This window comes from Malus sylvestris, chromosome 7 (genome assembly GCF_916048215.2).
Source record: "Malus sylvestris chromosome 7, drMalSylv7.2, whole genome shotgun sequence".
NCBI lineage: Eukaryota > Viridiplantae > Streptophyta > Magnoliopsida > Rosales > Rosaceae > Malus > Malus sylvestris.
Window position 1 is genome coordinate 19,901,532 of NC_062266.1, and position 26,437 is coordinate 19,927,968.

Consider the following 26,437-nt stretch of genomic DNA (forward strand, 5'->3'; position numbering starts at 1 on the left):
TAAACACACGGCACTAAATCCATAAAGTGGGGCCCGCACATGTTTTCACTTTTCTGTGGTCAGCTCTCCACACATGCCACCGTACTTAATGGTGGGACCACACGTGTGGTTGGCCTGTTTTCAGTCACATGTGGTGGGCCCAACTCTGCTTTTTGCTGTGCTTGAGATGTGATGGGCCCTAACATCACTGGGCCTTTGCTCTGAGCGGCCCATTTGGTTATCAAGTTCCAAAAGCACGTTTGCCAAAGCTTTTAAGCTTTATCTGAAACGGGTATTTAATAGTGCAGTTTAATGATATTTCTCTTTAGTTGTAAATAATAAGTATTAGGCTCAATTCTCGTCAAATACAAATTTAAATAACATTATTCTTCACCCATTGTGAAGTTTAGCCAGCCCATTTCTTCTTCTTATTGTAAATATATCGTTTGTTAAAAAAATAAAAAATAGTAAAAAAACCTTTATCCGAGACGGGTAAAGTTAAAAAGTCATTTATGAAGCACGTGACTAAAACCATGTTTGCAAGTGTTGTTTTTTTTTTTTTTTTTTGGAGTTCTGCAATTGCTTTTAAAATGATAAATAAAACGTTCGACAAAAAAATAATAAAAAAGTGTTTCTGTTATAAACATCGTTTTTCCGTAATCATAATCGTCAAACATACATGATCAAGCAAGAATATGATCAGTTTAAAGAAGGATCAAAGTGTTGGAGCAAATACGTGCAGTCTTCGGTACATAAAGAGAGCCACATAATTTATTTACACGTGAATATATATATATATATGTATGTATGTATGTTGTTATCAAAATATCTACGTTGAACAAAAATATCCAAAGAAAGGAATAAAGAGATCAATGCTGTTGCAGCCACTCCTGAATTGCAGAACGAAGAGCGTGGTTAGGGACGAGATTCTTGTGTTCAAGCTTAAGATTTGTCATGGGCGATGTGTCGTGACCACTGTCCAACCATCCTTTCAAAGCTTCTGCTTCGTAAGTGAAACCGTCTGCTGCAACATGCGGATCCTGCATGACTTCCTGCAAGTTTGCATATAAGAGGAACGCACTTTACTTGACGACGTATTCAGTTAATTAATGAAATTCTTCAAACAAATAAGAATGCTCGGAAACTATATTCCTTGTAGATCGATAAGCCTGTGTATACATCACGTATTTCTCAATCAATATAATATAGTCATTATGACAATGTTCATGCAATATATAATCAAATAATGAACAGAGCTTACCTGGAAAATGGGACAAATAAAATATGAAGGAGGTTGGAAATGCTCTTCAGTACCCAACAGGAATGATGATGAGCAACCACATGAAGCTCTCATGGGTTCAAGTACCCTCCAGACATCCGATACAAGGTCCGCCCTGCACTTCCGGCTCATCTCACAACACCTTAATGCCAAGCGAGCCAACTGTTCAGCCTGTACAAATGGCCAATCCCCAGCCAAAGGATCTAAGAGCATTTCCAACTTTCCGGAATCTAATGCATACTGCACTTCCTTTGTTATCCCCAATGCTTGTTTCCCAGTCAGCAACCGTAGTAGTATAATTCCAAATGAGTAAACATCTGACTTTGGCGTAAGCTCTCCTGATGCGAGGAACTCAGGATCCATGTATGCGAAAGTGCCCCTTGGGTCAGTTCTGCAACAGAGTGTTGTGTTGTTGCTTGAACCCTCCCCACGAGACAACAGACGACAGATTCCAAAGTCGCTGAGTTTGCTAACAAAGTTAGCATCTAGGAGAATATTGGACGGTTTTAAATCACCGTGCACTATGCTATGAGGTTTACTGGAGTGGAGAAAGATTAGGACGGAGCACAACTCTGTGGCAATTCGTATTCGAGTCTGCCATGACAAAGGGGAAGTATTGTCCTTGCAGCCGAGTCGATCTTCAAGACTTCCATTTGGGAGATACTCATAGATAAGAGTACAAGCTTCTGGGCAGGCACCAATGAGTGTGACAAGATTGGAGTGTCTTAACTTACTTAATACATCCACCTGAGAAGCATCAACTAAATTTAGTAAATTGGCAATCATGCAAATTAAAGTACTTTCCAAGCAGTTTAATTCTTCCAATTTTAAGTTGTAAAATATATATATGTAAACAAGACATCAACGGGAAAAAACTGCATAACATTGAAAGTTCTGGCATCTGCAAAGCAATAAAATCTAAAACATTTCACATGCTCAATTTTTAACTTCTGAACAGCGATGCCATCACATGCTGTTGACTCTAAACTTATTAAGTGAAGATAGAAAAGCAACAAAGAGAGAGGACAGGTGATAGTATAGGAGAGGAAACTAAATGAAAACCATATATAATTAGTGTAGTTTTCAGCTCATTGTATTTCATTCGTTACTTTCTCAACTTCGTCATCTCTCCCTCATTCATCCACATCCCCTGCCCTTAAAAATAAATAAATATGACATAATCCGATGGTCTCTAAATTATTGCATCAAAGAAACAAGAAATGCATCCTAAACAAGGCTTAGCTTCTTGGCTAGTCCACTGGATAATCAAGAAATCACTAAGGTAACCTATTAAATGCATCAACCCAGAAACTACCCCAATATGTTCTTAGTATGTGGACAAATCAGTGTTTTAAAAAATACGCCTTGAGGCGGCCCTTGGAGGCAGGCAGCAGCAATTTCGCCCCTGTTTTGTGGAGTAGGCGGAAACTCGCCTAGGCTTGGTCGGGGTGTGTGTGTTTGACTGGGCATTTCCAGGAACCTTCAGCAATCCAAAATCTTGCTTGAAATTTGAAATTTTCTGGGAAACCTCTGCTCTGGTTCTGTGTTGCAGCAGCGTCTTCATGAAGAAGACGACCACGCATAGAAGAGGGATTTTTATTTATTTATAAAGACTCGTGAAGATCAGTGCAAAAAAGAAGAGGGATTTATTTATTTATTTATAAATGACCTGGCCTAAAACGATGTCGCTTTGGCCAAGTCTAATTTTTATTTTTTTATAATCACAGCAGGTCCCCTCCTTCCCCACCCAATACCCGAGTCTCTCTGCTATATTTCACCCAATACCCATTCCCCAATTCCTCAAACCCTAAATTCTCAATCCCAATCCCATATTTCAATTTTACCCCAATCTCATACCTCAATTTATTTCAAAATTCAAGTAAGCTTTTTAGTAATCTAATCTCAATTTGGTACCGGAAAGTTTGATTGTTTGTTTTATTTTTGGTTAATTTGTTTTACAAAGCATAATATTATATATATATATATATATATATATATAATTAAAATTTGAGGTCCCGTGAGGCTTCGCCTCTCGCCTCAAGGCTTTAGCCTAGGCGGGGCTATCCATAAAACTCCTCGCCTACTCCTTCGCCTTTCAAAACATTGGGACAAATAAGTTAAGCATTACCACACAACAATTAGATGAGGTCCCGTGAGGCTTCGCCTCTCGCCTCAAGGCTTTAGCCTAGGCGGGGCTATCCATAAAACTCCTCGCCTACTCCTTCGCCTTTCAAAACATTGGGACAAATAAGTTAAGCATTACCACACAACAATTAGATTCCTGATTATAAAATTTCACTCGAACCCTAATATAAATTACTGCAAGTAAGGGGAAGCATACAATATTCAGGTTATCGTACCTCTTGCTGAAACTCAGAGGGGCCTTGCATACTCTGAGCATTTAGCATTTTTATAGCAACCTGGGTGTGACGTAGGGAACCTTTAAAAATGCTCCCATATCCCCCTTCTCCGATCTTCAGAGATGGGTTAAAGCTTTGAGTTGCTTCTTCAATCTCTGCAAATGAGAACTGAGAGAAGAACCAAGGCATGTGTGCGCTCGAGGCTTCTCCTTGTTTTTTCCTCAGCTCCTCAGCTTCTCTAAGTGCATTGTCACGCTCCACCTGCAACTCATCCCGTTCTCTTTTGTAATTTTGTAAAAGTTCCACAGCTGAGATAACCTTCTGCTCCAAGCTCATGACCATCTGATTAGACTCTGCAATTTGGCTCTCAAGTAGTAATTTCTGATCTAGGGCAGCCATCAATTCTTCCATGACTTCATCTCGTCGCTTCTTCATCTTTTCAAGTTCTAGTCTCTCTTTTGCCAGTGCTTCTTCCATTTCTTTCCTTTGTCTCAACTCCTCATTATATAAGACCTCTGATGCTTTAGCCTGTGAATGCAACAATTCACAAGTTTCTGTTTACGGAGTTTTTGGCTATGAAAAAAGAACGGAGATCATGGAACATATTATGTTTTCTTTTCCAAATTACATGTAACCAATAATGTTATGCAGTTAAATGCAATGCCAAAGCCACTAACACTTTAAGTGGTACAAGATCAACTACAAGCATCAGAGATATATTAAGGGGTTGGGGGAGAGTTGGCACATATGCCCCTGCCTCTAAGAATCACCACCATAGAAGAAAAAAGTTGACATTTTGCGTCTTTTCCATTTAGGAATAATACAAAGGATCCTGTTCATATTCGCATCTTAGATGATCAAGTTCTATGATAGTTAACTGAACATAGTCAATTCTAGATATAACCTTATTTGATGAACAATTTAATGTGTATGTTACATCTGTAAGTATTGGAGAACAGAAGAGAGGAAAAGATAACTTTTATGATTTATGTTGGGGGAAAATGGAAAAGGTAGAAGGAAGCACCAAATAGAAAAGAGTCTTTACCCTCCGTATAGCGTCAATGGCATCTTTTTCAGCTTTCCCACGCCTAATTCCCTCATGAAATGCATCTCTCTTTGCATTTTCAGCCTCTGACATTGCTTGTTCAAGATGATCGTACAGAGTATCATCTACATTTCCATCCTGCTTGACCATCAAGGGTTTTAAATTAACTCAGTTGATTCTTTCTAAGGTGACTGTTGAAGTACTAATTCCAGTATTTAAATTCAGCACGTGAAACATGCAGATGGTTCATGAAAAATCTATGCACGCCCAAGGGTAGTTTGGCACTTACCAATACACTGGGAGGGGATGAGTGATTAAGATCTTTAAAATGAGAAAGTGAGCGTGAGTCACTTGACCCATTTTCACTTCCCTCAGCTTTCTCATACTGAATCAAAGCTAAATCGCCCAATCCAGCAGAAGAGCCTGTTGAATATCCTGAAACACTCCTACTTGATACCTGATCCCATTCCACAGGACTTGCTCCTGGTTCATAGCTACTTCTTGGAGTTGAAAACCCGTCAGTACCATCTGTGTAAGTGACATCTGTTGTGCTGCTTCCATTCCCCAAATTTATGGACCTTACCCTGCGGAACAAATCTTGAGCTGGATTGGTTAGTTTTGGTCGATTATTCCGCTTGATTGTAACAGATTGTGATCTAAAGTGGTGCGGTGACTGTTCTATATCAGTGTTTGGACTTGGTCGCAGCAATGGAACCTCTGTATCAAGTCCATCAGAATTCCCTTCCCTATTTTATCACAGTATATGCATTAGTAGTCATGATCATCAAAATCAAACAACAGTTCATGATTTAAAAGAAAATAGGTGTTGAGAAGAAAATTATTTGTACAGTTATAATTATAATAACCATTACACAAACAATTAAAAACCATATGGTTGTTTTGAAGCTTGGATTTTCCGTATGTAATGATAAATAACAGAAGTATCAAGAAAAAACCTTTTTCTTTAGTATTTTAGTTTTACTTTCTAAGAAGTTTCAAGTAAACCTGGTGTGTATAAGGTGCCCCTTGCAAATAAATTGTATGTGACAGGAAACAGGTGCTTGTTGGCAGACATATATGGCTTTCTTGGACCTGAGGTCCATCATTTTCCTGCAATGTTAAATTGTGATTGAGCAATCTCAATGTAAAGGATTCATATAATAAATGAACCCCCAAGTAAAATTTACTAATATGTAACAAGAATTATTAAATACTTTCATTTTTTACACACACAAAAACTGCATTGGTAAAAAATAAACTCTTCTGTTGGAAATCCCATCAGAAGGGGAAAGAAAACAAAAATCTCATCTATGCTGGATGCATACAAAATGAATCATTAAACCACATCCGGGGTAATTAAACATTTGAAAATGTTCATAGGACTAAAAAAATAACAGACAAAAGGCATAAATACCTTGAATGGTGCTTGTCCGCTGCTGCTCCCATAACAAGTTTCCTGATCCCAAGCTGAGAGATGAGTTTCACAATTCCCTTCTCAATACAGTCCATTTCAGTATGTATTTTTTCAGCCCGAATCTACATTGGACAGTCGAAAGCAAAATATGTCATAAAACTTGGCATTTTACAAAGCATTTGAAAGGGATCTCCTAAAATAACAAAATTTTAAGTTTTGCAATATATGACAATACAAGAATGCATTCTTTTATCCTACGATGTACCAACTTCGTATCCTGTTATCTTGTTATTCAAACTTCTTTAAGAAAAATTGCTCTATTTTGTACAAGAAAACAAAGGAAGAGGCAGAGGAAAAAATACCCCCATTTGGCGACATATACAAACGTAATCATCGAGAATCTTATTCATGTGTTGCCTTTCTATTTCCCGATATGCTCGAACTTCCTGGTCCTTCAGTGAGCTTGCTGGGAACCTCGTCCCCACTGCAAATCAAGGAAACAGCAGAAAATTAAATCCAGTCGGAAACCCTAAAACAGAAAGGCAGAATAGAAACTTTGGCATACAAAATATCTGATTCAAACCCCAGCCAACTCATGAAACTTTGATTGTGCCTAATTTACTTTATATATATACATATACACACTTCTCTACTTTTCTTCAATTTTTGGCAAATTTCTCGAATTGCTCGTGCTGCCCATCAAACCGAAAACCATGGTCCTCAACAGACAAAGCATTATCAAGCTAGTAATTGTGAGTTGAACAAATTATATCAACCAAAGTAATTTCAACAAGTTACAAGATTTTTATTACAACATTCACCAAACAAAACATGTGTGTGACTGCAGACTTACTCAAGGGAATCATCTGAGCAGGCTGGTGAACATGAAGTATGCAGATTTTCTTCCCTCCTGAATTATGTACCGCCCACACCAGAGTTGATTTGCTATCTTTCACATCTTTTCCCACTGCAACATAGATCATATCTTCGATTATCCGCACCACCGCAACCGGCTCCTCCACAATCTCTCCGCTGCGAGCCATGTATGCTGAAATATCAGGGTACCTTATCCGTTCTGTTGGTTGAGCAATTGCAGGCACAGAACTCACTACAGCCATGGCCAAAAGCTATTGAAAACCCCAAGCATCAAAGCCTCGTACCTATCTCTGAATTTCCCTCTCAATCTTTCTCCAAAACTTTACATTCCTCTAAAACCCCTCTTTTTCCTGAACTTTTAGAACTTGATCATCAATTTCTCACTCTACCCACACAAATTTCTCTCTACAAATTCAACTCACTCTTGCTCCTCTTCAAACTATTTATCAAAATTCCACTCTACCCAGAAATTAATACAGCGAGGGGAAGCAAATTCAACTCAGAAAAATAAACCCACCTCTCCAAATCAAGAAATTTACCAAAATCTAACCCAACCCAGTCCAGATTTTTCCCTATAAACTCAAAATTTAACCAATTCAGCAAAGAAATCACCACCCAATCTGATAAATTGAACTTCTTTCCCAATCCAGAAACTCTATGGCATAAAACTCCCAAACCCAGAAAGCGGAATTCAACTCTCCACTCCCTAAAGTGAACCAAAAGGGCTAGTAGAAACAAATGGATGAATGAAGAAACACAAAGGGGCGATGGTTCTTGAAGGTCGCTATCGATATGATTAGGTCGTCTAAATTAGATTGCTTGTCTTGATTGTCCGTTGAAACACTCCTACATTAAAAACAGTATATTACAGATGAGATTCAAGGGAGTAACCTCAACAATTCCATGGCGCGCTCCAGTTTTGCTCGAGTCCACTCACTGCCTCGGCTCTCGGCGGCTCAGCCCCTCTCTCTCCCTCTCTCTGTGTGCTGACTCAGCTCGCATAGCTTCTTGAGGTTGAACAAGCGACGTGGGATCCACTGTTTGGGAGTGGGACCATAAATGAGGTGTCATTCCCGGTATGGAAAATCTTCGGCAACTTAACCGACTAATTTTCAGTATATTTGGACCAAAATACCACTTGAAAGTTGAAAGCCTATTTTACTATTTTAAGCTACACTAATTCACGATGGTATCTCAAAAAAACATTCAGGATGGTATGAGTTAAAAATAAATGTCTCTCCATCAAAGTCATTAGCTTTGTACATGTTTGTAAATTGTTCGGCGATAACTGTTAAGGAGACTCTTAAAGTGACATTCACAGTTTAACGTTAATTTAAATGATAACGTCATAAAATATTATGTCAAAAATATGAGATGACAAAAAATCCACATTGAGTACTATTTTTTTTATTAACTCCATAGTATATCTAATTGTTGGGCTATTCTTGTCAAAGAATCTCCAATTATGTTCTCTGTTTTTTAAATCAAATTTAGTTCAAAACTGAAAAATTATTTTGGGAGCTCCTTCTAAATTTTACTCCAAACATACTCTCTAATTTAGGAAATTAATATAATTTTCAACCCATAAAAAATAAGTTTTTCATAAAAGAATAGTTCCAATCATACTCTCTAATTTAGAATCTCAATTAGGCAGCCTATAGAAGATGTTCTCATTTGATTTTATGGTGGAACCTCAACTGCATTCCATAGTTAGTAATTATACATGTATGTATTTTATTTTTTTTAAATATTTTCATTTTGGGTAAATCTCTGTTTACTACCCTCAAGTTTCGTGGTTTTCAACATTTGGTACATCAAGTTTTTTTCATCCCAGAGTCATACCTAAAGTGTAAATTTTGTGACAGTCTCATACATATGTTAGTCAAACTTTTAAGTTTGCTGTTAACTGATGATGTGGTGTCTATGTGGACAATGACTGGGCGCCACGTGTCTTTAAAAAAATTAAAAATATTAAACTATTAAAATAATTAATTAAAAAAAGTATTAAAAAAAAACTTAGAACCCATTTGTCTTCCCCACCCTGACTGTGACAACCCATCCCAAATTTTACAAGTTTATAAATTTTAAAATGTGAATTTACGAGAATACCCTAGAGGTAAGGGTATTGATTTTCGTTGACCGCTAGTTCATGACGCGTATGAACTATTACCTTAATATATTCCAAAAGTATTTGGCGGTGCGAACGCGTAGACGCACGCAAATTGAATTAGGAACTACAACAGAGGTTTACGGGACTATAAATTGGGAAAGTACATGGTAAGGACTGTTATTTATTATTTTATTCATTTATCATAAATACCACTATATTATTTTAATAGTTTGTTGTTAGGAATTTGGGGGAAAGAAGAAGGAAACGGGGAGGAAGGATAATAGAGGGGAAAAAAGGGATTGGGCAAGGATGCTCAATCGGAAAAAGAGGGCCATGAGGAACGAATTAGAAGAGGAGGGAGGAGAGTCTGCCCAATGAGGAGAGGAAAGGATGGGAAATGAGAGAGGATAAAGGGAGAGGATTGGTCGAATCCCTTGAACCCGCGACCTTGACCCGACTCTTGACGGTGGTCGTTTCAACGAGTTTTCCGTTGAATTCTCCAGCTTTCTTCAACCTCCCATCACCCTGTACACCTTTATGACATCCTAGCATCCAAATTGACCCAAAAATCGACGAGTTTCATGTGATTTCACAAAGAACCCCCGTATGGGTGCTGTGAAACCCTAGCCCTCAATTCATCAATTGTGAAACCATCTCCTCCAATTACCACCACTAGGGCACTCCCCTAGAACCTAGGAACAAAACCCAGGCAGTGGTGGAGGCGTCAGAGCAAGTTTGGAGGTCCAATCGAGCACACCTAAGTATAGGGTTTCCGATGGGTTTTAGTGAAATTGAAACTTTTCCCTGCCAAATTGGCCTTGATACTCTGCTCATTGAGATCTTCATTCCTGTAATTTTTGGTAATTTTTTGAAATAGTTGGATTTTCCAGCGAGTCGAGGCGGCCGACCGCCACCCACGGTGGCTTGTGGCCAGGGGACCGTCAATGTCATTCTTAGGCTAAATTAGAGGCCTTGAGTTCAGTTTTGGTAATTTTAGGATGTAGGTTGATTGTTAGAATCTAAATTCTCCACGTTACGTTAATAGGTCATTATTTGAATCAACGATCCGACTGTTGGATCGTCACCAAACTTTAATTTGTTATATTACGTAATATTTGAGAACCATAGAAACTTACGAATCGGGAATCCGACATACGGATCTTCCCTAATTGGATTTGTAGTTCATAAAATAAAATGTTGCCGCCACTTGATTTTGGGCAATTGGCGGAGATCCGACCGTTGGATCATAATGAAACCTTAGGATGTTGTTCTAGAAGTATAATGTGAATCTTTGGAAGCAATGGATCGGAAATCCGTGATGCAGATCTTCCGAATTGAATTACGTAGGGATGCATTTTATCTAAATTATGTATTTTATCGGTCAGAACTCTGAGATGTGATTTGATAATTGGTCATAGGCGACGATGGTTCGTGATGTCTTGACATGCGTGCTAGGGAGTCGTGGCACGGATCTCAGGTGAGTGGGTCTTTTTCATTCTATCGTGTATCATATATATATATATATATATTTATAAATCGATTTATTGCTTATGATTAATGTGAATGCTTTGAAATACTATTGTGAACTACGAATGGCTTGATCCCGATTTAGGGTACGTAGGCAGTCTAACTAGACGTTAGATGCAGCCATACAATATTTGAAACAAAAACCTTGTTTGGGAATTGAGCAATGTGAAGGAAATAGGTGAAAATATGAGATTTAACCTTATGTTTTTAGTGATTGGATGTTGTTCATAAATCAATGTGGAAGGAATCAAGAAACTGAAATAAGGAAGCGTAAGTAATGATAGTTAATTAATTTAGTGTTTAGTTAGACTGATCCCCGATAATTATTTCCGAAAATAAATAACTCAAGAGTAGGGCATTATAGATTGTGCATTTTACGCCACATTATATATATGTGTATATATTGAAAAAAAATACTATGATATGGTTGAATTTTAGATTTGCTTTATGGCATATCCATGTGTATACTACCTACATGAAATTATTATGAATGCTTTGAAGTGCGAAGATGAACGCAGAACACACAAGTAAGTTCAGGTGAGTTATGGTATTAGTTGAAATTGAGTTATGGCATGATCACATTACTTTTAGGCAACCCCGACATTGGCGTACAAGTAGCCTATGAGTTGTATATGTCACATGAGATGCACTTAGAGCTCATAAACCTGCACCCCCGGTGTTAGTGCTCCCGTCCGTGGCTAGGGCACAGTCCTTCACGTGATGTTCACCTTCCGCACCTTACGCTCACCTTGGATCCAAGGTAGGTGCATAGTCTTGTCGTATAAACCACTATACGTGGTTCCGACTCGTAGGTGACCCGCGATTATTCGCACAGTCTTCACGTGATTGTAGCACTTCAGCGTATTTATTTGCACCCAGTCCTGTCATAAAGACCACTTTAGGTGGTTTCGACTCGTGTGCATGTATACTTATTGAGATATGGATACGTCGTACAGGTCACTAGAGGTGACTCCCGACTTATGAGCTAGCATATGTGATGAGATATGAATAAGTCGTACATGTCACTAGAGGTGACTCCCGACTTATGAGCTAGCATATATGATGAGATATATGATGAGCTAGCATATGTAATGAGATATAGGTAAGTCGTACAGGTCATCATAAGTGACTTCGACTTGCGTGCTAGTATGGGTTATTGATCACATGATTATTGATATTGCTTATGAGATGCCGTGTTGTAGTATAATTATGGATTTACAGTTGATATACTTTTGATTTTACATTGATACGTGGTATGATTTTTGGAAACTATACAGGTGCGTAGTGAAAGGTTATGATGTGTTATATGGTCTCTATTAAAATTTTAATTCCAGGACCACTCACCCTTGTTTTGTCTTCACCTTCCAGGTTTTATTAGTTGAGCTTTCTTATCGTTGAAGATTCGTGGAAATTCTTAGTATTGGAGATTATTTCGAGGGTACGATTCTTAATTCACTATACTGTACTTGCTTATGCTCTAACGTCACGTGTGAAGTGGGTTCATTCCCGCTCACCAGTGCACTCTGGTATTTAGGCACTCTTAAATTTAAATTTATTCATATTTTTCCACATCATCACACTTTATGGCTTCATCATCTCCAGGTGTCGGCCAACACAGCTCGATTCGGAGTTTTAGTAGACATTCCGAATCGGGGTGTGTCACCGACCCCCTCCCTTCTCCCTATCTTCTCTCCACTGCACCTACCCCAATATCTGCACATCTATCATTCCCCCTCATCCGACCACCATTCCAACCACATCCCCTTCCTCGTGGATCCACTCACATCCCCTTCTCTGTCGTCTCCACCCCAATCTCATCTCCAATTCTCTTTCATAAATTTCATTCCTAACCCCACAAACATGGAGAAAGGAAGGCCCATCTCTACCGTCGTCCGAGCACTTTTCTCCCTTCGTTGGAGACCTTGTTGTCGTGACTTACACTGAGCACGCCAATAGGAAGACTATGACGATGATGGACGTCGTCTATGTGCTATAGAGGCAGGGTAAGACTTTGTACGGGTTCGGGGGTTAGGTTGTTAGGTTTTCAGATTGGGGATTTTGTAAATTGGTTGGTTGGTGGGCTGGTCGTTGGGTAGATTTAGGAAAGGAAATGCTTCAATTTTTATGTTTTTAGTTTGGATTTGAATGGAAAATCTACCTATTTGCACTAGCGTATGAGTCGCCACATTCTTTGTGCTCGTCCTGCTCATCCCTCTTTACCTCCCCAGCCCACTTCCTTCCTCTTCGACTCCCCTGATCCATACCATCGTCGTCTTCTTCCCGAAATCACGAAGCTGCAACCTTCCCCAAATCAAAACAAAACCCAATTACAAGACATGAATTAAACCCTAAAAGTCAAATCAAATTCAATCACATAAATAATTAGAAAGTTTAGAAATTGGAGAACTATAAGTCAGACTTCAATTAGGGTTTTGATGGTTTGGTTGTAGACCATTTGAGAGCTCAGGTTGAAGAAGAAGGGTGGCCTTTTTTTTGTTATGATTTGGCGGTGCAGAGAGGAGGGGAGGGGAGGTAGAAGACGTGCGGTTTTTTTTTTTAAATACTTTTTTAATTAATTATTTTAATAGTTTAATATTTTTAATGACACATGGCGCCCAATCATTGTCCATATAGGCGCCACGTCATCAGTTAACGGCATACTTAACAGTTTGACTAACGGATGTATGAGACTATCCCAAAATTTACACTTTAGGTATGACTCTGGGACGAAAAAACTTGATGTACTAAATTTTGAAAATCACGAAACTTGAGGGTAGTAAACATAGATTTACCCTTTCATTTTCTATATTGTTTTAGTAATTTGTTAAATTGCACAATTTTTTTTGTAAATACGAACAAATGATGTATGTACATATGTACTTTTCACATTTAATACACATTATTTAACACGTTTTAAAATAACACATTTATTAATAACGCACAATTTTTTGTCATGTCTTGTTTTGAAATACTAGCAGACATCATGAAAATGTAACTAGCAGCCCATCGTGACACATCCTGACCCGGGATGTTCATTAGGACTCTGAATCGAGTTGTGTTGACCGACACCTGGAAGGTGACAAAGCCATAAGTGTATTGATATGGAAGATGTGAACAAATTTAAACCTAAAAGTGCCTAAGTACAAGAGTGTGCGGTGAGCGGGTGGGAACCCATTTCACATGTAATGACAGAGCATAAGTACAATATAGTAAAATAAGGTGATAATTATACCATTGATGGTAATCGTCTACCCTAAGATTTACCAATAATCCTCGTCGGTGCGAAAACTCTGCTACTAGAACCTGGAGGGGCGAAAAAACAAGGGTGAGTGGGCCTGAAAATAAAGTTTTAATAAAAACCTTTTGAAAACGTTATAACCCCTCGTCGTAAAACTCATATAGTTTCTAAAAAATACTACTACATAGTTATGAAAACCAATGCACAAGACCAGCGAAAACTGAGATATGCCATGTCATAATATTTCAGCACTAAAAGATGTAAACCAAATGTGCAACTAATATAAAATAGTATGCCAGTCAGAGTCACCTAATGTGACCTGTACGACAGGCTAGTTATAAATATGTACGCTCAAGTGCTACAATCACGTGAAGGGTGTGCGATAAATTGCGAGTCACCTACAAGTCGGAACCACCTATTGTGGTCTGTACGACAAGCTGGCACCAAACTTGGATCCAAGGTGAGTGTGCGGTGCGGAAGGTGAACAATCATGTGAAGGCTGGCCCTGGCCCCAAGCGGGAGCACTAATACCGGGGTGCAGCCATGATGAGCTCTAATAAATATACACATGCTCATATAATTCAACCATTTCAATCACATAATAACTCACATGAACTTACCTGCACCTCTGTAGGATCATTTGGTATAATCACAAATCTCATCATAATGCAATATTTAAATATAACACCTTTAAATCATGGCATGATATGCATAACTCAGTTCAAAGCATTCGTGGAAACTATAAAGTACACACACACACACACACACACACACACACACACACACACACACTATAAAAAGGAAAAAGACCCACTCATCCGGAGTTTGCGCTACAAGTCCCTAGCACAAGATCGAGGCGTCATGAACGATTGTCTCCTAGAACAAATATCAAATAACAACTCAGGATTCTTATCGATAGAACACGTAACTTACGTAAAACACATCCCTAAGACGTTCTAGAATGATTTGAAATTCATTGACCAAAAGTCAACCGTCGGTCAAAGGTCGACGGTAGGGTCCACAACCCTACATAACTTGATTCGGAAGATCCGCTCCTCGGATTTCCGATCCGTAATTTCCAAAGATACACATTATGCTTCTAGAACAACGTCCTAAAGTTTCGGAACGATCCAACGGTCGAATCTCCACCAATTGCTAAAATTAAGTGGTGGTTGACGTTTTATTTTACGAACTTACAAATCCAATTCAGGAAGATCCGTAAGTCGGATTCCCAATCCGTCAGTTCCTATAATCTTAAAATATTATGTACTATATGGTACTAAGGTTTGGTGACGATCCAAAGGTCAGATCGTCAATTCATATAAGGACCCTATGATGGGCAATTAGGTGGTCAACTACGAAACTATATTAAAACATTGTAATTTCACTAAACGAATGTCAATTATGGAATCAGTGATTCAAAATTAGCCTAAGATGGTCAGGTAGGGTCTCGGCCCATGCGCCGCCCCGACTCGTCGGAAAATTCAACTATTTCTAAAAATTCTCAAATTTTACAGGAATGAAGATCTCAATGAAAGGAACAACTTTCATATATATGACTAAGGCCAATTTCACTCAAACTCGTCGGAACCCTAGATTTGGGTGTGCATTGATTCGTCCTCCATACTCGCTCCGACGCCTCAACCAATGATTGAGAATTGTTCTTGAGCTCAAGGGGAGTTGTTTGATGGTGGGGATTGATGAGATTGCCTTCAGAAATGGCGGATCGCTACCTAGAGACTCACGGGTTGCCAACGGCTTCGAACTTCATAATTTAGAGCCCAATTCCTTCGATTTTGGAGTGGAATGTGAAGAAGGAAGGTCGTGGAGTTGGTTCTAGATGGTTAGGTGATGTAATTCGCCGGAAAAACTGACGAAAACCCTCCGGATTCCATGGCTACCGTCCAGGTTGGGTCGAAAAATGAAAAACATGTCGTGGATCATGTGCTTCTCCTCTCCCTCTTTTCCCCTCCTTTCATGCTCTCCCTATTGGTCACTCTCTCTCCCCCCTTCATTGATTGGTCCGCACTCATCTTTATTCCTCATTTGATTTCCATCACAGCCACACATGTGGCATGACCATTCTTTGCTCCAGAAATCTGGAGCCTTCCAAAAAATGGTCAAATGACCATTTTATCCCTATTTTTACTTGCCCACAACTTCTTTGTTATAATTCTGAATTATGTTCCGTTTGCATCCATGTGTTCGTACCACCGAGTACTACACAAATACACTAAAAGAATAAGTCATACGTTTCTCTTGATGATGGTCAACGGAAATCAAAGGTCCTTGCCTCTAGGGCATTTTCGTCAATTCAAGCTTTTAAAATTAATAAAAATGTTGAATTAGGGACGGGTTGTCACACATCACCCAAATAAAATAGGCTTATTTTTAGCTACACTTGCTAGAACTCAGTCTTTATCCCATTTTGCCCCTTGAAATGTCAAAGTCGTCACTTTACTCTTTAAAACTCGATTTTGATCTCACTGTGCTTCCTAAAACTCAAAACTCACCAGTCTACTCCTTAAAACTCAAAATTCGCTTTACACTGCCTTGTTTCTATTTTTTTTTTAACACATGATATTATCTACATTAAGGGGTGAAGGAGTGGGCTATGCCTCATAATGGGTTAGCACTAATGTGGTTCAATTTCACTTTTAGGGATAATCGAACCTAAAACCTGAATACCATTAGACCATAGTACTAAGTGACTCATTATTTCTATTTTTCAATGAAACTAATGATAAGGTGGTTGAAGATGGAGGGAGAAGGGATGAATGTATGGGCAACAATTAGAGAGAAATGAGAGAGGGATCGGAGAGATGAAATCTAGAAATTGTTATTGCTATTTTTCTTACTTTTTATGTTTTTAATATATTATACAATGTTTGGAAATTAAATTTTTTACAGTATATGTGACACCATTTGATTAGCTATGTGAGCTTTATACTTGTGCCATGTTAGTCATACGTGTGGCTCAATTATGCTACATAAGTAAACTTAAATGTTATTTAACAACATACATAGAAACAAACCAAAATGGAGTGAATATTGAGTTTCAGGAAATAAAGTGACAACTTTGGAGAGTAAAGGACAAAGTTTGATCGAAATTGAAGTTTTAGGAAGTAAAGTGATAACTTTTAAGTTTCATAGGTCAAAGTAAGATCAAAATTGAGTTCCAAATAGCAAAATAAAGACTTTTAAGTTTTAAAAAATAAAATAAAATCAAAATTAAGTTTCAAAGAACGTAGCTAAAAATAAATTAATAAAATATTCAAAGTCAACATATGTGGAGGAAACGTGGGCCTATTGCAAAGGTACAAATGTGGAATATCCTGTCGCACGTTTGTGATCCCTTCCCTTGAAAACGTCACGCACGGCCTTTATCCGCGCCATTTGGAGCCGCGGCTGCCAGGCCTTCGGCTTCACCGCCATTTTGACTCTTCTGCTCGGCCCTCCTCCTCCTTAACTGCAGTAATTGTTGTTGATCATAATTTTTTTTTTTTAAATGAAAAGTTTAAATATCTTATTTCTATTGTAATTAGTATCGAGGTTTTTGTCACAAATGATGAATTGTGCATGTAATAATTATCAAGCTTTACCATATCAATATTGTTGGTAACGAGTTTTCGACACACCTCTCTAATAATTTTACAATTGTTTCTGCACCGTACGTCGTCCATCTTAAAATACTAGAATAAATTATAATTAAAAAACAATTATTCGACGCTACAAATTAAAAATATTGATCATGGATTGTCCTTATGCACTCGTGTTTTACTGCGCTAACATCTTCATTATCTTCTTTTGTTTGTTAATTAACAATAAGACAATAATCCATCATTATCTTCATGCCGGGTTCTTCTTCGGCTTCCTCCCATGCCAAAAACTCCAAACTAGAAAGTACATGTTCACCTAGTTTGCGGGTTACTTGATTCTTGACAAACACAAAAAAACCGAGAACTAGGTTTGATTATTGTTTAAGACGAGTTTGAACTACATTATTACTAGTTTATGTAAGGTTAAACCCCTCCATCCCTTCAGAATAATATCAGTTTATTAAAAATAAAAAATAAATAAAAAAAGTTTTTGACACTTGACAAAGTCCGTAGGTATAATAAGAAGGAAAAGAAAAAAAAAAGAAAAAGAAAAGCTCACAGATGCCAAATTGGATTTTTTTTCACGTCGTTTGTTTGATGTCATTGAATGAGTTTGAAATTCATGCACTCGATGGATACCTCCCAAGTTATTATTTCATAACACATGGACCAATCGGTTTGTGGATAGTATTATGTGTCAATCATCCTACTAGTATTAAAAGACCAAATGCAATGAACTTGTATACCGTTCAACTGATTATGAAAAGTTTTTAAGTTTAATTCACTCTCTTGTTATCGACTATTTTAATTGTCGATTAATTTAAGGTTACTATCATCTCCACTTGTTTGACATGCTTTAGAGACTTTTTTGTTTCTACATTTGAATTTTTTTGGACATTCTGGTCTCCATGTATATCTCCCCTTCTTTGATTTGTAATTTTCTTTTCCTAATCCTTTTGGTCTAGGAGCATAGGCCATCTCCAACCGATGGCTGGCCAAATGACTCATTTTAGCCCTCTGGCCCTTCAAGATTCTCCAAGATATTAATATTTTAATTAACAGTACATGCCATATTTGCCTCCATCTCCAACCGAGGGCCAGAGGGCCAGAGGGCTCGTTTTAGCCCTGTCACAAAAAACCGTCTCCAACCGAGGGCCAAACATAATTTATTATTTAAATTTAAAAACTACAACAACTTAAATTTAAAAACAACAACTTATATTTAAAAACTACAAATTAAATTTAAAAACAACATTAACTTAAATTTAAAAATTACAACGACTTAAATTTGATATCCATAATCAACATCATCTTCATCATCCACCATTGTAGGAGTATAGTCAGAGGTAAACAACTGCCGCCGAGACATAATTTCCTTTTTTTTCCTATCAAAATAGGCCTTCGTAGAACTCTAAGTATTTTTTGGACACACGAGTCCAAACACCTTCACTTGTTTGAGAAATCCCCCTCACACTATCTTCCGAGACCCATTTATAAGCCCTGTAAAGAGCTTCATCTTCTTTTCGGGTCAACGCCCTACCTTTCATTGCAGATGAGGCCATTTTTATTGAAAAAAATTGAAGAAAATATTGAAGGAAATTATTGAAAAATTGAAAGAAATATTGTAGATGAAGGAAATATTGAAAAATATATTGAAGGAAATATTGCAGATGAAGTGAAGAATTGAAAGAGCTTCACCATATTTATAGAAGTAAAAAAAGGTTTAAATTCAAAATTTTTTTTTTTTTGAATACAACGACTAGCTGCAGTCAGCTAGCCGTTGTATTCAATTTTTTTCAAACTATATGTGTCGGTTATAACCAACTCTAATACTAATTAATAAATATCCTAGTAGCCGTTAGTTTTAATTCATTATATTCTATACTATTCCTGTCGGTTTTAACCGACAGGAAATCCAACACTTCAAAAAAAAAAAAAATTGGCCAGCCCGGGGCTGGCTAGCTAGCTGGAAGTGGCCAACCCTTCAGCCCTCCCAGATTCCAGAGCCCTCTAGCCTAACCCTCGGTTGGAGATGGTTTTCAGGCTATTTTCGGCTTTTTGCCCCTCTGGACCATTCGGTTGGAGATGACCTTATATACCTTTCCAACATAGCCTCTTTTTTTTTCTTTTTTCTTTTTCTTTTCTTTTTCTTTTCTTTTGTCTTTTTCTCCATGTAGCTAGAATAGACTTAAATTGCATAGTATACTAGAAAAAAGTAGACCACTAAAATTGCTTTGGAATACACAAGCGGTGAATTTCTGTGGTGGTTAAGGTCTTATTCTTCAATTTATTGTGAACTGGTTCAAATCCTCCCTTTGTAGTATAGATTAGTGTACAATATCATTTGTAAATAAAAAATTTGCATAAGATATTACTATAGTCGTTAGCCTATTGCATTTTTTTGAAAGCAACGGCAGGAAACTTTCATTGATAATTAGAAGAACAGTACATCTCATGCCGGGAGGGTAAAGCCGCCAGTCCCTATTGCATGGTTACAACACAACATATTTTTTTTTAATTATAAACAATATTACTGCTCTTAAGTTACACTAAAAAGAACTAGTAAAGTTTTTCATAATGTAGTGGGTTAAAGACAAAGACATCATTCACCAACGTAATTTTTAATACTAATACTCCACTTATAAATGCAACAGAATCTAAGAAAACATAAACACGCAAAAATAATCAGACGTCTAGCGATAACCTTTACTTCTAACCTAATAATACTTCATTCTTTGTTAAGAAAAAAATCTTAGATATATGATTTACTCTTTAATCAGAGTTAATCGACTTACTGTATGTTGATGACATTATAATTACTGGTTCTGATGAGAAGATTCCACAATCTGTTATCACTTATCAGTGACTTGGGTGAAGTCTTTGAGATGAAAGCAAAAGTAAAGAGAGAAAAGGAAAAAAAGGAAAAAAAAATATACATAAATAGCCAAAGAAAGGGACATTAAGCATTTCCATTTGTTGATCAATTCGTCTGGTGATGAAACTTAATTAATTAATGACCTTAATTTATCACCATCATTAAGCTTAGAGTAAAGGTTGATAAAATAAAATAAAAAATGATTTAAGGATATATTAAACATAAACAAACCGTGGTTTGTGAAATATAAATTATAGTTATAAATCATTAAAATCATTATAATTATAAGATATTTGATGTTGCAGAAAGTATGTGCAGATTCCAGAACGTGTACATAATCCACATAAAGTACAGTTGGTCCATCACCATGCCCATAAGTACATAGAGAGAGTTGCAAACGATTCCGAATCCGATTGTGAGGATCCTGAGATTTATGAATCGTGTCTATTTATCGTACATCGTGCGGTCAGAAATTATTTTAAATATTTTTATTTAAAAATAAACATAAACAATACTTGACAAAAACTGACCGTACAATATATGATGAACGAACACGATTCACAGATCTCCAGGATCTTCACCAAAAGGACCCAAGGAGGATCATGTTGGGTTGCATACTAAGGAATTTAAAAGAAAAAGTAGTAGGCTAGTAGCATAAAGAAGGAGCCAAAAATATTTTCAAAAATTATGGAGGCGACACATGGATTTTATATCAAGAAAGACAGGATTGTCCTCATTGAATGGGCATGGCTCTCAAATACTCCAACGCCCATCTCAACATCCTGAAGATTCAAGCAGCTGACTACGACTGCTCAAGATTCCCCTACTCGTGGCATGGAAAAGTCAAAGGCCTTAAAGATAAGATTAATCACCAAATCTTATATTTAATACATTCGTGATTAAAAAACAACTCAAACAAGTAAGGAATCCTCATCACCATCAATCAAGGATACTTACCTCATTATCCTAAGATATTATCTCCTAATTAAAACACTCATTGTTCTTAGAGAAACTAACTTAGGTATAGAGACCCATTGCCCAAACTCGTGGGCGCGTGAGGCTTTGGTCTTTTGATTAAAAGGGTTGATTGTTTTGTAGGTACAAATTCGTCAAGATTGAAGACGGCGGATTTTTGCTACCACACAAATTGATTCCACTTGTATGTATCCTGATTAACAAATAAAGCTTAAGTTAAAATCTCGTAAATAACGAGTTCGATCGTTTTTTTTTCTACTCTTTAGTGTAAGTATATGGTTGATTAAAAAAAAAAAACACTAAATTCATCAATAATATGTGAAAACAATTTTTTTATACCATTATACCAATAGTAATACCAACATGCTATGATACCCGCAGACATGAACCTAGCCAAATTGATAATAGTAGTGAGCTCATTCTTCTACATTCAAATTTGAATCTCATTTTCAGTAGGTTAAATGAATTTAATATTGATTATCTTAATTTTTTTGCTAAAACATATGTTTTGATATTTGGCAAAATTTTAATCAGCATATATAATTGCATATATATACTAGATAAATATGGGATAAGATCGAGGGACAAATGTGACAACTCGTTCCTAATTCTACGATTTTATAAATTTTAAAAGTGTGAATTTACAAAAATGCCCTTAGAGGTGAGGGTATTGACTTTCCTTGACCAACGTATAATGAGACGTACAAAATATTCTTTTAGCGTATTCCAGTAGTACTCGACAATATGGCTGTGTAGGCGCAAGTAGAAGCAGATTGGAGTAATGATATTACCATTTATTATTTTATATAATTTCATAAGTACCATTATATTATTTTAAGATTTTCTTAGGGTAAGAAATGTGAAGGAGAAGAAGAAACGGAGGGGAGAAGGGAAAGATAAAAAAGAAAAAAGATGGGCATTGCCCAATCAGAAATGAGGAGAGAGGGAGAGTGACGAATGAGAGAGAAGAACTAGGAGGGAAATGAGAGAAGAAGAAAATGAGGGAACCAAAACGGGTCTTCCTCGACCCGTGTGACCCGGTCGACGAGAACCATAGAAATTGATGGTTTCCTGGCCAAATTCCAGTGAATTAACCCAAACTACCACCTGTAAACAACCCCATGACCTCCCCTCTTCCTTTTTCATCCATTAATTGGTGGATTTTAAGCTTAGAGTTTGTGATTTTGCACCGATGGCTTCGAGGGCACCCACGGCGGCAATCCACCATTTCTGAAACAATTCCATACAATTACCACCATCAATTGACTTCCCTTGAGGTCTAGAACAAAGCCCAAACAACCTTGGAGGTGGCAGAGCACCGGAGGTGACTGATCGAAGACACCAAATCTAGGGTTTCCGAAGGATTTTAGCAAAATTGGAGCCTTTTCCAGGCCAAATTGTACTTGACCACAAGTATAAAGTTTGCTCTACTCTTTGAGATCTTCATTTCTGTCATTTTTGAGAATTTTTAGAAATAGTTGAGTTTTTCGACGAGCCAGGGCGGCCGACCGCCACCCACGGCGGCTGGTGCGGCGGCGCGTAGCCAGGGGGCCGTTGATGTTATTCTTAGGCTAATTAGATGCATTGAATTCAGTTTTGGTAGTTGTATGACGTAGGTTGATTGTTGGAATCTAAATTCTCTACGTTAAGTTAATATGTCATTGTATGAATCGACGATCCGCCCGTTGGATCGTTACCAAACTTTAATACGTTATAGTACGTAATATTTGAGGACCATAGGAACTTACGGATCGGGAATCTGATATACAGATCTTCCCAAAATTGGATTTGTAAGTTCATAAAATAAAAGGTTAACCGCCACTTGGTTTTGACAATTGGTGGAGATCCGATCGTTGGATCGTAATGGGACTTTAGGATGTTGTTCTAGAAGTATAATATGGATCTTTGGAAGCAACGGATTGGAAATCCGTGATGCAAATCTTCCGAATTGAATACGTAGGGATGTGTTTTAGGTAAATTGTGTATTTTATTGGTACAAACTCTGAGATGTGATTTGATAATTGGTCATAGGCGACGATGGTTCGTGATGTCTCAATATGCATGCTAGGGAGTCGTAGCGTGGACCTCAGGTAAGTGGGTCTTTTCCTTTTTATAGTATATTATATATATATATATATATGTGTGATTGACAATTCCACAATGTTTATAAATTGCTTATTGCGTATAATTACTGTGAATGCTTTGAAGTACTAATGTGAACTACGAATGACTTGATCCCTGTTTAGAGTACATAGGCAGTTTAACGAGACGTTAGATGCAGCCATACAATATTTGAAATAAAAACCTTGTTTAGGAATTGAGCAATGTGAAGGAAATTGGTGAAAATATGAGATTTAACCTTATGTTTTTAGTGATTGAATGTTGGTCATAAATCAATGTGTAAGGAATCAAGAAATAAGGAAACGTAAGTAATAATAGTTAATTAAACTAGTGTTTAGTTGGACTTATCCCCGATAATTATTTCAGAAAATAAATAATTCAGGAGTAGTGCGTTATAGATTATGCATTTTACGCCACCTTATATATATGTATATATTGGAAAAATACTATGATATGCTTGAGTTTTAGATTTGCATTATGGCATATCCATGTGTATATTACCTGCACATAATTATTGTGAATGCTTTGAAGTGCGAAGGTGAACACAAAACACTAAGGTAAGTTCAGGTGAGTTATGGTATTAGTTGAAATGTTTGAGTTATGGCATGATCACATTTATGTTTTAGGCAACTCTGACATTGTCGTACAGGTTGCCTATGAGTTGTCTATGTCATATGAGATGCATTGAGAGCTCATAAACCTGCAATCTGGTGTTAGTGCTCCTGCCCGTGGCCAGGGCATAGTCTTTCACGTGATGTTCACCTCCCGTACCTTACGCTCACCTTGGATCCAAGGTAGGTGCACATGCTTGTTGTACAGACCATTATAGGTGGTTCTGACTCATAGGTGACCAACGATTATTTGCACAGCCTTCACGTGATCGTAGCACTTGAGCGTACTTATTTACACCAAGTTTTGTCGTACAGACCACTATAGGTGGTTCCGACTCGTGTGCAGGGATATATGATAAGTTATGGATAAGTTGTGCAGGTCACTATAGGTGACTCCGACTTATGAGCTAGCATATGTGATGAGATATGGATAGTCGTACAGGTCACTATAGGTGACTCCGACTTATGAGCTAACATTGATTGATGAGATATAGTTGTAGTCGTACAGGTCACCACATGTGACTCCGACTGGTGTGCTAGTATGGGTTATTAAGTACTTGATTATTTATATTGCTAATGAGATGATGTGATGTGGTATACTTCTGGATTTAATGCTAGTATACTTTTGATTTCATATTTTATTAAAGCTTTATTTTTTGGCCTTACTTTTGTTTTATCCCTCCAGGTCTAGTAGCAGAGCTTTCGTATTAACGAGGATTTGTGGCAAGTCTTGGTATTGGAGATTACCTTCAATGGTATGATTTTCAATCCACTCTACTATACTTTACTTATGCTCTGATGTCATGTGTGAAATGGGTTCATTTCCGCTCACGGTGCACTTGTATTTAAACACTTTTAGGTTTAAATTTATTCACTTTTGCCACATGATCACACTTTATGGCTTCGTCACACTCTAGGTGTCGGCCAGAACAGCTCGATTCGGAGTTCTAGTGGACATTCCGGGTCAGGGTGTGTCAACAAATATTTTTACACTTCTTTTTAGCCATTAGATTTTATAACATCCAAAGGTCTTGATTAAGAGTGATGTGAAGGATTTTGAATATTAAATGACGTGGATTATAATTAATAATATAAATAATAAATAAAGCTAAAAATAATAAAAACTGGAAGAAAAAAAATAAGAAAGAATCGTAAGCGTTCGAACTTCAAATTTAAGGGGAGGGTAAGAGACCTCCATTGCTCTACCGCATATGGATCTTCTCTTGGTCTTTATTTTCCTGATCTTTGGTAAAAAAAAAACCTTTCTTGATCTCTTTACTCTACAAGCGCATGTGTTTTGACCATTTATCGGGAGATATGTTTTCCCATTCAGATTGTTCTTATGCTTGGCCAATGAGGGAAAAAATTGTTTTCCTCAATCAAATTTATCACTCAAAGATATCAGGAAAAAAGACCTAACAAAATGATTCAAAAGATCGAGCGATAGCTTGATACGCTTTGTGTGATTCTTAATTTTATATCTTTTAGAAATTTAATAATTTAAATATTAGTATTATTAATATTTAAATATTAAATATTCAAGTGAATGAAAATTAAAATAGAAAAATGGGTTAGTCTTGAATTGGCTATATATTAGCAGTCTGCAATAGTTCTTTTTAGTTTTATTTTGTTATGAAAGTGGCCATGGGTTTGACTGGTTCTTATTTGAATTCAAACAAAAATTTCGAAAGACACATTGGTTAAAAAAAAAGGAACTGATACATGTGGGCACTGATACCAACTATCAGACGCCTTATTTTGTTCGAATCACTTGGAAACCAAAGTGGTTTCCTCCAGCTTTTCCACAAGGTTGGGATATGATTGTTGAACAAAGATTGCATCCTTTGTCTTTTGGAAGCAGACACAACCTTTGAAAATGGGCATGTCAAAGCCTATAAATAGACTACCAAGTCAAGCATTTTAGATATACTTTTGCATCCAAAAATCATATAGAAATTAGAGTAGTTTAGTGTTCAAGAAAGAAAGAGTTTTAAACACTTTTGTTTCGATGTCCTTTGTGGATTGGAGTGCTACTTCCGCAAAGAGAAAGATCATTGTATCCTGGGAGACATTTGCCAACGCAAACCTTGAGGCACCACTGAGGGGCAATTTTGTCTTAAGGCTATAAAATCAAATTCTAGTCTCGATCTCTTAAGATTCTTCTATTCCTTGTTCTTCTTGCATTTATTGAAATTTTAGTATGTATTATTTAATAGTTTTTAAAAGAATATATAACAGTTTTTCCATAGTTTTTCCAACAACTTAAGACAAGATTTTGGATTGATTGCTATGTTTGTTTGAGAATTAAATTATCACGCTAGTAATACTTGGTCCTGATTAACTTTATGGGACAATATAGTATCTAATCTTGCATATGAAGCGGTGGTTTTGTTTTATTTACTGAAAATAATAATCATAATAATAATAA

The 26,437-nt window shown here is 37.1% G+C and overlaps 1 protein-coding gene across 1 annotated transcript; it reads right to left on the reverse strand.

Annotated features, from left to right (window-relative positions):
* Positions 1 to 603: 603 nt before the first annotated feature.
* LOC126628806 (U-box domain-containing protein 33-like) lies at positions 604 to 7,941 on the reverse strand. The gene is made up of 9 exons (XM_050298642.1): positions 6,931 to 7,941; positions 6,440 to 6,561; positions 6,078 to 6,199; positions 5,669 to 5,773; positions 4,953 to 5,409; positions 4,664 to 4,801; positions 3,619 to 4,146; positions 1,241 to 2,005; positions 604 to 1,031 (listed from the first exon to the last, which is right to left on the reverse strand). Exons 1-9 carry the CDS (start codon positions 7,193 to 7,195, stop codon positions 849 to 851), a joined length of 2,685 nt encoding a protein of 894 aa, XP_050154599.1. The 5' UTR covers positions 7,196 to 7,941; the 3' UTR covers positions 604 to 848.
* Between the last annotated feature and the right edge of the window lie 18,496 nt (positions 7,942 to 26,437).